We start from the raw sequence: 17,112 nt of genomic DNA, 5'->3' as shown, positions 1-17,112 counted from the left end.
CTCACGCAGACGACGCTCGTATCGGCGGGTCCGCTCAAACCACAGCACCTTATCATCCCGACACGGCCGTATCAACGTGGCTTTTTTGCATACCGCTACCTACATTTTCTTTGCTAAGCCTCTGCACGGATGGGAACAAGCCACGTTCGAAAGCACGCGGGGGTGGTTATTTCCAGTGCTAAGGCGAGCTGCGACTTTGCTAAGGCGAGCTGCCTAAATTGCTGCTCATTGCCTAACGCAGTATTCTACGCGAAACCCATTCGGCGGGGTTGGAGGCCTCGATGGGTATGCCTTGTGGTGGCTAAAACTGGCAGAACCGAGTTGGTGATCTACCTTTTTGTTGAATTGGGGAGACGATGGCGGAGGAGTATATAGCCTTTGGGGGTGCGAGTGGTGAAGTTAGTTTCATCTTTTGCTTTGACATCACAATATTCAAGGTTTCCAAATATCTTTTCGTCTTTTAGTTTGTTTATCATCGCTTTCTCCCGTTTTTTTCTTTTTCTCTCTTCGATATCATGGAGTCAAGCAATCCTATGCATATTCTCGTACTCGCGGCTAGGAGCCACTTAGAGCGGCGAGGCAAGGAGCACGTCTGCCCAGAGGAAAACACTGAAGGTCCTGAGATTCGGTATTTCGTTGGCGAACTTACATTTCATCGATTTGCGACTATGCTTGCTGGTGGCTGCGCTATCCTCAGTACTGTTATTGTTGCTGTATTGATTGGATTCCACGCTTTCAACTACTCGAATCCGGTGCAGCAACGTCAGGTCATTCGAATCGTTTCGCTTATTCCTTGGGTTGCTATATTCTCTTTCCTCATCGTGTGGCAGGATGGGATAGGAGAGTATCTGGCTCACTCGCTTGATTTCGGGTGTGCGATGGCGTTGTCGTCTTTTTTGCTCTTCATGTGCGATCTCGTGCTTGCACATCCAGGGGGGTACGAGTCGTTGTTTGGGGAGGATGCGAGGGCTAAAGGGGAGCTTAAAGCTCAGAGTCCAGCGTGGTTGAGGGTAAGATCTTGTCTCGTTGCTTATGGTTTATTGGACACTATCTGACAATCAACAGAAAACATGGTACGGTGTGCTCCAGTTCATTCCTACTAGTATTATCCTCTGGGTTGCAACTGCCATCTCTTTGGCTGCTGGCACATACTGCAAGCAGTCCAACAGTGTGCACTTTGCCCATATCTGGATCACGATCTTGAACGCGTACACTACTGTGGTCGCTATAATCTGCTCGCTTCGGTTCTATAAGAAGAACAAGACGTTGTTGCAGAAGCACAGTATCCTCCTCAAGCTTATGACGTTCAAGGGAGTTCTTGGTCTCAACTTTCTCCAGTCGGTACGGACTCACTATTCTTTATACGCATCCAGTGTAAGCATGCTAATATAGCCTTCAGTTTATCATCTCCATTCTCGCTGGTCACGGCGTACTCAAACCCACCGAGTACATGACCTTCCATGATGTCAACACCGGACTCGCTTCACTCATCCTCGCCTGCGAAATGCCCCTCTTCGCTATCCTCCTCGTCTTCGCCTTCTCCCCGCGCCCATACAAGGCCCAAGGTGGACCTGCAGCAGGGCCCTTGAATGCAATCGTCGATGCGATCAACATCACTGATTTGCTTTCAGCGTTCTACCGCGGACCCATGAGACTGGTCAGGGATCAACAGCGACAGATTCTAAGGCAGGATAGTATGAGGATACAAGCGGTACCTCATGCTGTTTAGAAACGGGGTATCTATGGGAGGTGATTTCGCCAGGGATTTAGTAGAAAGTGTGGGGAAGGAAGATTTTACCGTGAATTAGTGTGATGCCTCTACGATAATATCCTGTAATGAATTTTTGTCGTTTGTGTATGGAATGTTTCTAAGCTGAATTGTGATTTGTCGCAGATTTCTCCTCACTTTCATCATAATCACTGAATATACTGGGTTAATTTGAAGACCGTTTTTGTTTTCAAACCAAATTTCTTTCGATATTCCGATCTGCAGGAAGGAGATGTCAAGTCGAAGCGCTGAAGATGCTTCCTTGGTTTCTCCTTGTTGAAACGCTACACCATCTTCGTTCAGTGCTGGTAGGAAGCATGTCATGCACCTCAGAGTAGTCGAACTGTAACCATATCTTGTTTAGTAGTTTTTAGACTATGTCTCGCCCGCCCACCCGTCTCCATTCACATACATTCATACTGACAAGCTGTGACATAAGCCTAGCACTAGTTAGCAGCTTCATCCTCTGACCTGCTTGTCCCCTTTGGTATGGGTGTCCGGGTATCATCTGATTCTTCTATGAACCATCCGTCCTCGAGAATCTCCTCCATATTGGTCTCTCCCGAGGGTCTAGTTGTAAGATCTGCCTTATAAACTCGTTATCAGCAGAAGGAATTTCCTTCATCGACCACCGTTGAAGCGGCTTCCGTGGGTTCCCTTGCCAATTCAAGAAGAAGACGACATCAAGAGCAACCGGGTTGAGGATGTCGGCCATTGATCTTTGGAATGGGCCGAACGAGTGATACATTCGCTGCATAACTGTCAACTCGTAATCTTGGTCTTCTGTTTTGACTCTCTGCCAGCCAGGATCGAAGCGGTGAAAGTCACCTCCATGTACAAGGCTAAGAATCGGAAAATAAGTAAGTTAAGCGAAACAACGGGCAACTAACTGTTCTCATACGTACTGCATTTCCGAATGACTAGACGTCTGTTGGTGGGCCCCAAGAAAGCGCTAACATAACTTCTGGGCTACGTGTGAAGGCACCTCTGATAACATTGCACTCCTTAGCGAACTTTGAGTCTTTATAAACCGCACCTCCACAGTCCCCAAGTCGAATTTACGAGAACCGCTGCTCGTTTTGGCCATAGTTAACAAAGACATTATCCAATTTGACGTCTACAAGATAAGTGAGAATGAGGAGACTCTAAATACGATAAGAATGACGTTGAATACCTGTATGGACCATTCCATCCTTATGAAGGACGAGTAGGGCTTCAAGAATACACCTAGCTACTTGCTTAATCTCGGGGCGCGTAAGCCGTTTCTTCCTCGATTCCGCGAGAAGTTCACTGTCCAGGTGCCTCAAAACAATAGAGGGTGGATCGGCTGGGCTTATAACCTCATCGATGATAGGTCGAAGGAACGGCATCTTTGACTGGTAACGTCTTAGGATATCGGCTTCGTTCTGTAGGCGCCAGTGGCCGCGAACGCTCTTGACAATACAGTTGTTTTTATTCTGATCCCTGCAGTCCACAAAAAGATTAAGAGGGGTTCGCGGCCATGCCGAAAAAGCGCGTTGACTGTATTGATCTCTCACCTGGCCAGATATACAGCAGCTTCGTCAAATGCTCTATGAATCTCCTTCACAACAGTGTATATTAATTTGTGTCCTCTTAGAACCTGATCGACCTTAAACAACGGTGGCATTGAGATATGACCAAGAATTTCGCCAGTAGTTGGGCTCAGAATGTCTTGAGGCGTGAACGGGTTAGATCGATGGCGATTTTGGGTTCTGGTAGTGCATCTAAATCACGTGAGTAGCTTATTCACTCGCTATCCACATCCAGATAGGCCCAATCTAATCGCTAGCCAGGCTATCCCCTTTTCAAAGCTCTATACCCTAACAGGTATTAAGAATGCAACCGCAAAACGCTGAACCGAACAGGCCCTTAATCCTTACTATCATCCCTTAATGATTACTCACAGGCTCGCTCAGCTTGGATTCAGAAAAGTCTTTCGTATCCTTTACACATACTGTAGCGTAGTGTCCAGGCTCTCCACAGTTCCCACAGCGCCGTAAACTTAGTTGAGCCCTCTTAGTACCCCTACTACTACGAGCCTTCTTCTTTGACTGAGCTGCGTTTGGTGACCCAGGTGCTAAAAGCAGCTCCCTCGCTGTATTCCAATGTCCTTCCCTTGTGAATCTTCCTCCTTCTACGTGATTTATGCTTGGTTTGTCTCCATCAGGTGACGTACTTTCCATCACTCTTTCCTTCCTGGTGACTGGGAGCACTGACCATGCCCACAAACACCATCATTCAGAGACTTGTATTTATACTGCTTCTCCCACCGCATTGCTTCTCATCAACCTTACTTCAGGAGCTTGCGAGTTGAGGATAGCCCTTATATTCAATCAAGTAACGACACCAGTATATGAAGATGGCAAAGCTAGCAAAAGATTCTGGAATCAACGACACGGTGTAAGTGAAATGTTTGTTAGTGTAATGACCAACACTGATGAGAGACAGAGCGTCGGCACCAGTATATCAGGCAACGCCCGGCAATATACCTCAGGAAATTTGGGGACTTATACTTAGTTTTGTCGACGATGAGTTCACACTCTGGGTCACCTGTCGCCAGGTGTCACGCGTCTTCCGAACAGAGGCAGAATGCGAGTTTGCTTTCACACGGCTCCCAAAACTAAGCTTCTCTTCGTCGGCTAGTTGCAATTATTCGATTACGGAACATACACATTGCTACCGCTGCGAAATCTTTACGGAAAGTCTCCAGTGCTTTCTTCAAGATGGCCAAGAAGTCATATACAAGATCAAGATTGACTCCTGTCTCTGCGATATAGATAACAACGGCAGATCGATAGCTGGAAACTATTCAGGGAACCACAGTAGCTTAAGGGAGACAGTTACCGGTCTACTGGCATATCGGTTTCCTCATGATATCATGCCACAATTCAAGCGTCATATTCATAGAGTAGAGCTTGGATATTATTTCAATGACACGCCCCTCAAGTACACTAGCCTGGACTTTGACAACCTTACGTTAGCTTTCCGATGGAAGCCTTTTATGAACGACTTTTTCAAGAACATCTCGTATATTCAAAAGCGCACCCAGATCACAACACCTATTGGTTGTCTTGCAGAAGAGTCTCTTGACCAACTTTTCGAGAGAATCGCTGCCAATCCAGAGTTCGAAAGGAAGATGCTGGACGATTGGCCATTGGATTATGGGGAAGAGGAAAACCAATATTTCTATGAAGCATATGTTGATCGTGTGCGCCACACATATCCAGAGGGCCTAGTAAAGATTATGTTTTTGTCTTATCCTGTACGAATAACGATCATGAAACTAAACAAGACTATAGAGGCATGGTTCAGAAAATTGAGGCGTTTTCTCACCCGTCGCCCGGATCCAAACATCCCGGTTCCAAAAAACACGGATGCACTATTTAAGGAACTGTTCATGTATCCCGGTATGTCCTGTCCAAGAGGAATGAAGCATCTCATAAGCGTCGAAGTAAGCAGAATGGTCCGACTGAACAGGTGGAACCGGAACTGGAAGATACTGAGAGAATACAAACGAAAGCACAACATCATGTGAAGGTTATCGTCCATGGAAGGTTGAGCTCGGAGCATGATGGCAACAGCGACTACGGCAACGCGCAGCAGTGATTGGGTATCCACATATCAGGAAGAGCGAATATGATAACAATAACAACAAAGAAGAGGGACGTCGAGGAGTTGAGAAATCGCCAGTGAACAGTGCGATCTGGTGCTCTTGGAATACCTACATTCTCAAATGCTGTTTTCTAGACTTACTTTAGGCGAGCAAAGATGGTTTTGGATACTGGGTCAGCACCATCTGGTGGATTAAACAGTGGGGGCTGCGAAACAGGTGGGAATACTATGGCGAAACATGGAATTAGAAATGAGGATTCTTTTATAAAACTTTTGGCTAATATCCATACTCTGTCGTCAATTTTCCCCTTCGTGACATCTTTCATATCGCCAAATCAAAGAGATCAGATCTGCATACTTCCAATATCTTAAAGAAAAAAAAGTTTCAACCCAAATGTAATCTCAGCATAATCATCTCCCCACTCTTTCCCATCCCACACATCATTCACACCACCACAAAAACCCAAATACAACGAAATGAAGAAGGAGAAGAGAAAAAAAAAGATCTTGAATTGAACATCTGATATTTGAAAATATACACCAACCATCACACCACCCCAACAAGCCAACCCACATACACACCCCTCTCCAAACCCCATCTTTCATACATATAAAGTCTCCCTGTACACACTCCCCATTCTGGCCCTCCCCTTCCCTCCAAAAGAAACCGGACCGAACAGCAGTATCAATGGGCAACGGGGTAACCAAAAAATGTGCATTTTCTTTTTCTTCAAAGGAAAGAAAATTCCGCCCCTGAACAACGAATGTGCTGAGTATACATATATATACTACTGTTCGATTCAAGAAAGAGAGTCAAATTTATTGAACTTCGTTATTCCACCGCCGAGGTTGGGCTGGGAGACCATTTGCAGAGGGACCCCTGCTTCCGGGCCTGCTGTTGGAGCCGTCTACAGAGGGGGCCGGGCGCATGGGTAAGTTCATGACATTGTTGCTGCTGGAGGATCGGCTGGGATATGAGGGGCGGCGGGGTGCTGCTTCGGCGTCTCCGTTAGCAACTCTTTGCCTTGGATCGCTGGGTTCGCGCTTGTGAGGGGGTGAGCGCTCGCGCAGCTTCTCTTTGATGGTTGCGGCGGGGGCGGCGGGAGCGAGGTGGGATTTGCGCTTGTTGTGTTCGATCATGGAAATGGCCCAGGCTTCTAGGTCGACGGGTGTGCGTTTGGCGGCTTGGAGGAAGGCGTCGTGATCCTGGTGTTGTTAGTATTTACTGTTGTATGCGGTAGACGGTGGACTTACGTATAATTCCTTGGGCGTGGGTCGCTCCGCTGGATCCTTCATCAGACACTTGGCAATCATGTCTTCCAAAATTGAAGGGAAGGCGTCGCTCTTCGGAAGCTTGGGCGAAGGCTCCAAGACAATCTGTTGCAAAAGGTCAAGAATACCCTGGGGACCCCCAGCCTCGTCGTCGTCGCCGCTTCCAGCAAATGGAAACTTGCCAATGGCCAACTCCATGAGCGTGAGGCCAACACTCCACACATCTGACTTGACAGTGTAGGGCGATCCCTGTATCCGCTCTGGTGCCATGTATGTGCCAGTTCCTACGAACGTCTCGGCAATGGATCCCTCCAGCTCACTCGATACACCGAAATCACATAGCTTGATGTTGCCCTTTGAGTTTACGAGAATGTTTGACGGCTTAAGATCGCGGTGCATGATGCGATGGGCGCTGTATAGGTATGCGAGACCGCCGAGCACGGCTTCTGAGATTTTTCCGAGTACGTCGACTCGAACCGGTCCAAATGTTCGGGAGACCCAATCGAGCGAGCTGTGATTGCTAGTCAGCACCTGCTAAGTTTATTCCGTGGATGGAAATTTGCCTACCCCACGTCCATGTATTCCATGCACATTATGACATCGCCCGACGAGTTTTGGAAAGCGCCGTAAAAGTCGACAATGTAATCCGAATTGCAGTCATGCATGATACGGAGTTCTCGTACGATTCGTTTCCGGACCTCGTTCTTTGCCTCGACATGTATGACCTGCCCTTGTCAGCTTGTTTTGTTCTTTGTTCTAATGTACCCCGCCTGCTCGTCCGACTCACCTTTCTCGCCATTATGACCTTGGTGGCAGCGTGCTGCACCTTGCTGACTGTTCCTCCGTTTCCTGAGCCCAGTTCCCGCAGCACTATCAAATCCTCTGCCTTGAGGTCTAGCTGGAATTCAACACCGATTTCCAGCGTGTCCTGCTTCTCGTCGTTGGCGCGGGCACCGGGTATTTGGGCATCACCAGCCGAAGGTGCTGGCTTGGGTGGTGGAGCGCTGAGAGCGAGACCCTTGACATTCTTCCTCTTCATCGTCTTCCCTTTGAAATTTGGTTCTGCCATGTTGTAGGTTTGCGCCGGGCGCCGGTATGATGCGAAGGCGGGTAGAAAGAATGCAGCGATTGCAAGGCTCGGGATATATGGTTAGAAAGGATGTATCTCGCAGGACAAGAGCCCAAGTGTTGGCTTTTGTTTCGGGTTTGCCGCCCAAAGCTGTGTCGACAGTGGTACGCCAATCACGGCTATGGCTGAAAGGAGGACAGCGTCTATTGGATTACCCCTTCGGATACGGGTGAGCGACAGTTTGCACGGGCAAGGCTGTGCAGGGATTGATTGGGAGGTTGGTGTTTTATGCAAAGCACGATGTCTCGGAGGAAGGTTGGCAGCTGGGGAAGTCAGGAGAGAGGGTTGTGGTCGTGTCAGTGTTCGAGCTAGCGGGGCGCGCGCAGGTGGGGGCAGATGGAGCGGCGTTCCAAACTGGTTCTGCAAGGCTGCAGCTGGTGCGATGCGATAGTCAGGCAACTTGGAGACTTGGAGAGAGCTGGTGCTGGGGGGCAAGAAGCGGGCGACACTTTTGGCGATGCCAGGGCTACGTCTCTGATATATAGAGGCTGACAAGACATACACGATGCATCGCTCAGGAGGTTTCAGAGTCGCATGGTTGCTCGTCGCGATGCTTCACCTGCTGCTAGTGCACATCTTCTTTCAAACACGCCTCATGAACACGAGTGTTGTATCGGAACGTAGCATAGAGTAGTCATGACTGCTACGGACGAGGAAACGCACCAAAAGTGTGCTTGCAATCGGCCATGTCTCCAGCTATGCGGCCAGTAGCATACAAGTGTATCTGAATATAGCTTCGACGCGGCGATTTATCAGATGCCAGCAATGCTTTACCCAGATCAAGTTGCTGTGCGTGTATAGATCATGCTGGCACTGCATGATGAGGAAGCATACATTCAAAGCACTATGAAGAGTGCATGATGGGATGGTGGCTTTCGAATACACGTGTGGCTGCGGCATGCACAGCCAAGGATGGCGCATCTGGTTTGGTAGCCTTTCCGCCTCCTAGCGCGGAAATCACGTGCACAGCGTCAGTGCGGCTGAAAGTTAACGCGGCCGATGGGTCGCGAGCCTCTGAGAGCCTACATCTGCCTTTCCTCTCTCCTTTACCTCGATTGCGCCCGACTTTCCCTTCCGCCTGATCGCCATAGTCGCCTAATCTCATTACCGCCAAGCGCTCGTCGAACCCCCAAAAAGAGCGCCGTCGAAGCCAATCTCACAACTCACGCGTTCCTTTTGTTTAGTTAGCCATGTCTGAATTCTTTGACACAATCGCCGACGTCGGCAGCGACGAGGAGGAGGATGAGGACTTTGATGGCGAGACTGGTGAGGGTGGCGAACCCAGGCCCAGCAAGACAAATGGCACAGCCGGCATCGACGACTCCAGCGAGGAGGAAGACGACGATGATGAGGACCGACTGCGACAGGCAAGCTCCGCCATGGCAAGCTGTGTCTCCAGGAATGCTGACAGATGGACAGGAAGGCGAAGGCTTCATCGCCGATGACGACGACGAAGAGGAGGAGGAAGTGGCAGAGCGCCGGCGCCGGCGCAAGAAGAAGAGAAAGAACCGCGAGGCCGAAGAGGCTCTCGACGACGAAGATCTTGACCTGATCGGCGTCGAGGTAGAACGCCCGGCCGAAGAACAGGTAAGACATACTCTGCTAGAGCCTGGACATGACTGACATTGGCGAAGTCGAGATTCAAGCGCCTCAAGCGTGGTCACAAGGAGCGCGTCAAGTCCCGGGGTGTCGACGACATCTTTTCCGACGACGAAGTCAACGAAGACTACGATGAGCCGCGGGCCCGGTTGGGCGACGAGTTTGACGACTTCATTGAGGACGACAAGTTTGAAGACGAAATCGAAGATGACCGCGACGTCACACAACCAGGCATAAATCTAATCACCAAGGGGCTGCAAGCTGCTGGACTCGATGAGGGTGCCGAGGAAGACTACAGAGCTGCATTTGGTGATGGCACAGATTACGACTGGGCGTTGGAAATGCAAGAGGCCGAAGAGGACGAGCAAGCCGGCGATGGCCGCGAACTGCAACTCAAGGACGTCTTCGAACCATCACAACTGCAGGAGCGTATGTTGACGGATGAAGACAACATCATCCGCGAAACCGATATTCCTGAGCGCCTGCAATTAGCCCGAAAGCCCTTCAAAGAGATTGAGCTCACACCGGAGGACATGCAGGCACGTCTGACCGAGGAGGCAACCTGGATCAGTAATATGCTGTGGCCCAAGAAGGGTCTTCCAAGATACTTTTTGCAGCCTTTTGAGAAGGCTGTGCGAAAGGTTCTCGAGTTTATCAACCTGGAAGATTATGAAGTTCCCTTCATCTTCAACCACCGAAAAGACTACCTCATTCATGCGCCGAGCGACAATGATTTTGATGATATAGACAATCCGCCACCTATGGATGCTCGGCCAGAGCGTCTGCTCAACCAGGCCGACTTGTGGGAGGTATTTGATTTCGACCTCAAGTTCAGGGCTTTTGCTGAAAAGCGTGATGCTCTCAGGCAGAACTACGAGAACCTGAAGAGCGTCTATCCTGAAATTAACGACACTGAGATTGACGAGTTGTCTTCCAGGGCCATTACCATTGAAGAAATCCAAGAGCTCCAAGACTACCTGCATTACCGATACTCTCAGGAAATCAACGAGGTTCGACAAGAAGTCAACGGAACACAGAAGCGTGCCAACAACGCCCGAAGCTTCTTCGACAAGCTGCGAAGCAGCAAGGCTAATCAACTCGTTAAGGCAATTGGCATCACACCCGAAGACTTTGCGAAGAAGGTTGATGGAACGAGCAGAGGCGCGTATACCATTGAAGACCCTCCATACAAGGTCGAGGAGCTCGCCGATCAGCTTGCCGAAGCTCCGGAAACGGGCGCTACCCTTTTGAGGTCCACAAAACTACTGTTTGTCCAAGATCTACAAATGTGCTCGCGGTTGCGCCGATACTTGCGTGGCAGCTTCTACCAGAATGCCGAAATTGACTGCATTCGCACTGACAAGGGCATGCGGAAGATCACCGAGGATCATCCCTACTACGAGTTTAAGTATCTCCGCAGAGTCACCTTTTCGGATCTTCAGGGTCGCCCAGATCTGTTTTTGAAGATGCTCAAGGCTGAATCTGAAGGCCTTGTGCAAGTCAAGATTTCCATGGGCAACTACGCACAATTCAAGGCTCGTTTGCAAGAGAAGATCGTCTCTGACGGTGTCAGTGAGGTTTCTGATACGTGGAATGCTCTCCGTAAGGAGCTGCTCAACGTCGCACTTGACAAGCTTCAGACCGTCATTGCAAACGGTGTCAAGGAGACTCTGCGTGCCAGATGTGAGGATGAGCTTGCGGCTTCAGCGAGAGAAAACTACTACAACAAACTTGATCAGGCACCCTACAAGTTGAAGAGCGCCCCTCTTGGCTCAATTCCAAATGTCCTCTGCTTGTCCAACGGCAAGGGTCAGCGTGGAGACGCCATCATGTGGGCTTATGTGGAGAACGACGGTCGTGTCCTAGAGCAGGGTCGACTAGTCGAGATGCGCCTGGGCAATGCTGAACGTGGTATCCCCGAAGGACAAGATATCGAAAAGTTGGTTGATGTTATCCAGCGTCGACGCCCAGATGTCATTGGTGTCAGTGGCTTCTCGGTTGAGACTCGCAAGCTGTACAAGGACATTCAGGAAATCATCAGTCAACGAAACCTGACTGGCCCTGCGTACGAGGATGAGGATACTGGTGAAGAGAGAAACGAGCCTCTGGAGGTCATCATGGTCAACGACGAAGTTGCTCGTTTGTACCACACCAGTGCCAGGGCGGCTGCAGAGTTCCCCAAGTACCCTGCGCTCACAAGGTACTGCATTGCCCTGGGAAGATATCTGCAAAACCCACTCGCCGAGTACGCATCGCTCGGCCGCGACATTGTTTCTATTCCTTTCATTCCGAACCAGACTTTGATACCCCAGGAGAAGCTTTTGGACCGACTAGACACTGCCATGGTCGACATGGTCAACCTCGTTGGTATCGACTTGCCAGAGACTTATGACGACAAGTACCTTTCGAAACTAATACCATATGTGTGCGGTTTGGGACCTCGTAAGGCCGACAGGCTGATCAAGGCTATCCAAGCCAACAGCGACGAGATTCTTTCACGATTCGATCTTCTCGGTGTATCCGAGTCGCGCGACCTCAAGGCGGCTATGGGCCCCAAGGTCTTCCAAAATTGTGCCAGTTTCTTGTATATTCCTTACGACCCGACTGAAGAGTCATCTGATTACCTAGACTACACACGTGTACATCCTGAGGACTACGATCTGGCACGGAAGATGGTCGCTGATGCACTGAACATGGACGAGGAGGATGTCAAGGCAGAGACTGACGAGGGTGGTCCTAGTGCCGTTGTCAGAAAGATGGTACGGGAAGAGACTACTGACTTAGTCAACGACCTGGCTCTGGAAGACTATGCCGCCGAGATTGAAAGGAATTTCGGACAGCGCAAGCGTGCCACTCTTGAGACGATCCGAGCCGAACTGGACAACCCTTACGAGGAGATTCGACAAATCTTTGCGCTACTGTCTGGTGATGAGATGTTCACCATGCTGACTGGTGAGACAAAGGAGTCTCTCTATGAAGGCATGGTTGTTCCCGTTACCATCAAGCGAACATTCCCCGACCACATTGAAGTCAAACTCGAGTGTGGAATTGAAGGTGGCGTGTCGGAATCAGAGTTCCCAGAGGGCGTTGGCAGTGGCGGACAGGAGCCTCGTCACGTCTACTCAAGTCACCAGATTGTGCGCGCGCGTATTGTCTATCTCAACCGTAAAGCCCTTACTGCACAGTTGTCGCTTCGAGATGATCTCATCCGACAACCGCAAAAGAAGCCTTACGACCGTGCAGCTGGTGAGTGGGACGAAGCACAAGAGATGCAGGACAAGAAGGCGGCCGAGAAGGAAAAGGAGGTTGCATCTGGCCGACCCAACCGTGTCGTCAACCACCCTCTCTTCTTCTCTTTCAACACAGTCCAAGCGGAAGAGTACCTCGGTGGCAAGGAAACGGGCGATCTCGTCATCCGGCCGTCGTCCAAGGGGTTCGACCATTTGGTCGTAACATGGAAGGTCTCCAACAACGCCTATCAACATCTCGACGTACTGGAAATGAACAAGGCCAACCAATTCTCACTCGGCAAGCAGCTCAAGATTGGAAAGCACACGTATTCGGATCTCGACGAGTTGATTGTCAATCACGTCGAGGCCATGGCTCGCAAGGTCACGGAGCTCACCCGAGACGAGCGATTCCAGCCAGGTACTCGGGAGGATACCGGTATGTTCATAGTGTTCTACTTGTATCTGTGACATATACTGACTTGAAACAGAAAAATGGCTAGAAAACTACTGCGAAGCCAACCCGTCTCGCTCAATGTACGCGTTTTGCAGCATGCCCAAGTACCCCGGTCACTTCTGGATCTGCTTCCAGATGAGCGCCAAGGGGCCTAAAGGTGCATGGGGCATTAAAGTGGTACCGAATGCGTTTGAGTTGCAGAAGCATGTGTATCCTGATATGGTTGCGCTGAAGAATGGGTTCAAGATGTTGGTTAGTGCTGCGGCGAGTAAGGGGCCTGTGAGGAGGTAGTTTTTTTTTTTTTTGAGCGTGTGTTTTTGCTTTGAAGGGGAAGGTTGAAAAATGCATTTCTCAAAAAAGAAAGTTTTTTTTTGAAGGGGGAGTGGACAGAGGAATACTTGATAATATGTATGAGTAGTCTCTCTTCTTCTTCTTCTTCTTCTTCTTCTTCTCTCTCTCTCTGTGTGTGTGTCTCGAGCATTCTCTTTTCTTGATATAACTTAAAAACATAGCAAGTGTGGAAATGGAGATACCAAGGTTTTTAGAGCATATATTGTAATGCGAAACTCGTTCTTTTTTTTGGTATCTCCTTGCCTTTCTCACATACGTTTACGAGACTAAATTGAAGCAGACGTAAGGGGGGGTTTTTTTTTGGTAAAATGTGTTACTACTATCCAATCCTCCATCTTTTTTTCTTCTTCTTCCCGTAGGAAATTTTCGTATTTCCTAAAATAAAATATAAAAAAAAAGGCCCTTCTCAACGCGCCACCCCCGTCTTCGCAAAAATCTAGAATCTCTCTCACCCTTCTATACTATCCACGTGTGGACAAACGGACTAAACTCCGGCGGAAAATATGTTGACATACTACACTTTTTCCAGTCCTAGCTCCGGGGACTTTTCTTCCATTTTTTATTTTTATTTTTAAACACTCTTTTTTTTTCTCCGGATTTGCTCATTCTGGTACTAGACTGGAAAGAAAGAGAGAGAGAGAGAGAGAGAGAGGAAGTCTGGGGTGGTTGCCGTGGGTTAGTGTTAGGGAGCGGCGGTTGGGGCTGGGTTTGGGGTTAGTTGGAGTGGGGGGGGGGAAGAGGGCGAAGCGAAGCGAGGGCGGAGAAGCCGAGGCTGGCTGAGGTGGAAGGGGTCAGCGGGTTAGGGGATGTTTTTTGATTTTGGGGAGGGGGGGGTCTTGTGGTGCAGAGATTTTTTGAGATTTTTTTTTCTGTTTATTTTTCCTGGTTGGAAGGCGTGGGTTGCCATGCATGCATGGCAAGTGGTCATTTGCGCAAGTTGCCCGTTTTTCCTTGTCTTGATGACTTTTCTTTTCTTTTGCGGCTTCCATACGTCATGCCGTGTTGTAAAAAAATCGCATTGCCAGCTGGCCTACTAGTAAGCATGATTTTTCACTCCGAATATTTTTTTTCCCTTCGGAAAATTAAAAAAGTACATGACTCGAACAGGCCGCTCGTTTACCGGATGCCGTGGCTTGTGGGAAATCTAGATCTTAGAACTTGGGGCAAAAAAGTTTATTTTTGAGTCAGGCAGGGTAGAATCGAGGCTCTTGCTGATCACTTTTGTACACATCACCAAAAAAAGATCATACTAAAAGGGACAAATGATGAAGAATTGAACATATCATGATTATTGTCAATCCCGCTATGTAGATTAACTCTTGGTCATCTAGTCAATTGCTAGCTAGGGAAAACTTCAAAAAAAGGAATTCTGTAGGGGTATGGTGCATATCCACCGCTTTCCATGCCAAAACGAAAAGATCAAACCAAGCAAAAGACAAGAATAAAGCAAAAAAAAAAAGGAACAAGCCCTTTCTCTTGACAAGAGCAGAGGACGAGTGGTGCGATCCGGGTATCAAAAGAAACAGAGGGACTTTTGATTTCGATATGACCGGAGGGTGGCGCCTGGCTCCTCGATGGTAGTTGTTTGGGTTGTCGTAAAGATAAAATAGTAAGAGTGGTAGTGGTAATAGTAGTAGAATGAAACAGGAAACTTTTTGATCGTTGGTTGGTTATACAGTTTGAGCAAGGAGAAACTTGCTCTGAGGAAACGCCGTTGCTAATGGATTGGAAAAAAAGGTCGAGGTTGATAAGAGAGAATCAGGACCAGCTCTCGAATCAAGATCGTAAGGGTAGTAGTAGAGAGGTGAATGTTGAATAGTGACAGAGAAGTGAAGTCGAACAGAAGGGGGCGGAGAGACAGGCAAAAGTCTAGTGAGAGAATTGCCTGCTGAGACGCTGCCATGCGTGCTCGACGCTCCTTCGGACACCATCCTTTTCGCTCTCGACGCTCGAGGAGCTGGAGGCGGAAGAGGAGGAGCTCTGGCGGTGGGTTCGGGGCTTCATCTCGTCGACGAGGTTTCCGGCGCCGCCGCGGCCAATGTGGTAGACGGGGGCTTGCTGGGAGCGCAGACGCTCTTGCTGTTGGAGCTCCTCGTCGAAGCTGAAGATGGCACGTTCGGACTTGCGCATGTTGCCAGCACCGCCACGGCCGGTAGCGTAAAAGGCGTTTGATGGTGGAGGAGGCAGCTTGGTGCGCGAGGCAGGGCCAGAGGCAGTAGCGCCTGGGGTGATTTCGGTGGGCTTTACGCGCATAGCGTTGCCGGCACCGCCGCGACCAGAGTACATGTAGCTGGAGGCGGATGGGTGAGGTTCGTTGATGTGGAAGTTGACCATTTTGGCGGTGATTGTTGATGGATGTGGTTTGGTGTTGGAGGTTGAATTGATGGTATGTAGATTGGATCGAGTCGAGTCAAGTAAAGTCAAGTAAAGTCAGACTGGGCAGTAGTGTAGTAGTGGTACTAGACAAAGCATCTGGGGTAAGAGGGTTTATATAACAAAACAAGGCGGGCTGGTCACGATGAGCGTCAACAGGACGTCCGGTGCAGGGCCAGGCTACCAGAATTTTCGGCGCCACGCAACGCAAACGAACCAAAGGCGCACGAGGCTTGGTCCAAGGCTTGGGAGGGTGAGAGCGACTTTGCAGTTAACGGCAAGTTAACGATCATGCGTGGCCTCGCCCGGCCCAGAGTAGGAATTTTCGCAGCGCCATGAGTAGTTTACCATTACCCCCTCAAAATGCGGTGATTGGCCGGGCGCAGTTTTTCGGGGGTAAGAGATTGCCAGGGGAAAGGGTCAGGTGCAGCAACGCGTGCGATCGAGCCCCATTACGCCATGCCACCCACCGGACACGGCCTCCGCTGCAACCACTAGCAGCTTCGCCCAAGGGGGGGAAAATGCCCACATATTGTGGAGGCGGGAGCGCGACCAAGGAGGCGGAGGGCCCGGTTTTGAAATTTTGTGTTATTAGCGGGCCATTGCGGTGCCTGGCATGAGCTGTGACGTGGGCAGTGTGAGTGTAAGAGAGAGAGAGAGAGTCCTTGTCGTGCAAAATTTGTCCTTGTCTTTTCTCTGCTGACTGATCTGACGCCAATGGACGACTCACACTCCTCCCACCCGGGCGACTATGGCGACTATGGCCACGGCTGCCAGGGCGCATGACGTCGAGCATCGTGACGTCTGGGCGACGACTGCACTGGCACACGGTCGGTACATTACATACGTGTCGCGGTCCTCTGTCCGGCCGGCCAATTCCAGGTGTCATCAGGTACACGCATGGGAGCTGGGGCCGCTGCACCTTGCCCATCACACCATAGCCTCCAATCTTTTCACGATCCTTGGCATCCGCGCCTCGCTCTCGCCCTCGCCCACCGTCTCCTTTCTTCTCCCTCTTCGTCTTCTTCGCCCTCACTCACTCTAGCCGCCCTGCAACACGGCCCTTTCCATTGCCCCCTCCCTCCCCTTACAAACCCACAACACAGTACGTGTGACACCAAACAAAGAGCACGTCTGCCCATCTGCAACCTGCGTTTCACTCTGGCATTCTTGTCTACACAGCTGCGCTTCATAATCCGTTGGGGGGTATTCCCGAGCCCTTGCAAACGCCACCCATGCATGCCCTCCTCATTGCCATGATGCCTTCACTCGTCAAATCGACCCCCTTGGTCCTACTTACATA

At 49.8% G+C, this 17,112-nt stretch overlaps 6 protein-coding genes across 6 annotated transcripts; 3 read left to right on the top strand and 3 right to left on the bottom strand.

The window, feature by feature from the left end:
* Positions 1-533: 533 nt before the first annotated feature.
* On the top strand, positions 534-1,729 carry COCVIDRAFT_85026 (hypothetical protein; the record flags this gene model as incomplete). Its single annotated transcript, XM_014706632.1, has 3 exons — positions 534-1,010; positions 1,066-1,341; positions 1,400-1,729. 3 exons carry the CDS (start codon positions 534-536, stop codon positions 1,727-1,729), a joined length of 1,083 nt encoding a protein of 360 aa, XP_014562118.1.
* Positions 1,730-2,285: 556 nt separating this feature from the next.
* Positions 2,286-3,416, bottom strand: COCVIDRAFT_32963 (hypothetical protein; the record flags this gene model as incomplete). The annotated part of the gene is made up of 4 exons (XM_014706631.1): positions 2,286-2,610; positions 2,690-2,789; positions 2,943-3,232; positions 3,307-3,416. 4 exons carry the CDS (start codon positions 3,414-3,416, stop codon positions 2,286-2,288), a joined length of 825 nt encoding a protein of 274 aa, XP_014562117.1.
* Positions 3,417-4,148: 732 nt separating this feature from the next.
* Positions 4,149-5,109, top strand: COCVIDRAFT_11395 (hypothetical protein; the record flags this gene model as incomplete). The annotated part of the gene is made up of 3 exons (XM_014706539.1): positions 4,149-4,189; positions 4,238-5,051; positions 5,089-5,109. The coding sequence occupies 3 exons, from the start codon at positions 4,149-4,151 to the stop codon at positions 5,107-5,109; spliced, it is 876 nt and encodes a 291-aa protein (XP_014562025.1).
* Positions 5,110-6,220: 1,111 nt separating this feature from the next.
* Positions 6,221-7,742, bottom strand: COCVIDRAFT_32962 (hypothetical protein; the record flags this gene model as incomplete). The annotated part of the gene is made up of 4 exons (XM_014706630.1): positions 6,221-6,607; positions 6,656-7,184; positions 7,241-7,398; positions 7,461-7,742. The coding sequence occupies 4 exons, from the start codon at positions 7,740-7,742 to the stop codon at positions 6,221-6,223; spliced, it is 1,356 nt and encodes a 451-aa protein (XP_014562116.1).
* Positions 7,743-8,992: 1,250 nt separating this feature from the next.
* Positions 8,993-13,376, top strand: COCVIDRAFT_85053 (hypothetical protein; the record flags this gene model as incomplete). Its single annotated transcript, XM_014706629.1, has 4 exons — positions 8,993-9,068; positions 9,226-9,389; positions 9,449-13,067; positions 13,120-13,376. The coding sequence occupies 4 exons, from the start codon at positions 8,993-8,995 to the stop codon at positions 13,374-13,376; spliced, it is 4,116 nt and encodes a 1,371-aa protein (XP_014562115.1).
* A 1,929-nt stretch (positions 13,377-15,305) lies between these two features.
* Positions 15,306-15,770, bottom strand: COCVIDRAFT_85011 (hypothetical protein; the record flags this gene model as incomplete). Its single annotated transcript, XM_014706628.1, has 1 exon — positions 15,306-15,770. One exon carries the CDS (start codon positions 15,768-15,770, stop codon positions 15,306-15,308), a length of 465 nt encoding a protein of 154 aa, XP_014562114.1.
* Between the last annotated feature and the right edge of the window lie 1,342 nt (positions 15,771-17,112).

This window comes from Bipolaris victoriae (assembly GCF_000527765.1).
Source record: "Bipolaris victoriae FI3 unplaced genomic scaffold scaffold_2, whole genome shotgun sequence".
NCBI classification, from domain to species: domain Eukaryota; kingdom Fungi; phylum Ascomycota; class Dothideomycetes; order Pleosporales; family Pleosporaceae; genus Bipolaris; species Bipolaris victoriae.
Note: the sequence above shows the minus strand (reverse complement) of the source record. Positions and strands in the feature narration are given on the sequence as shown.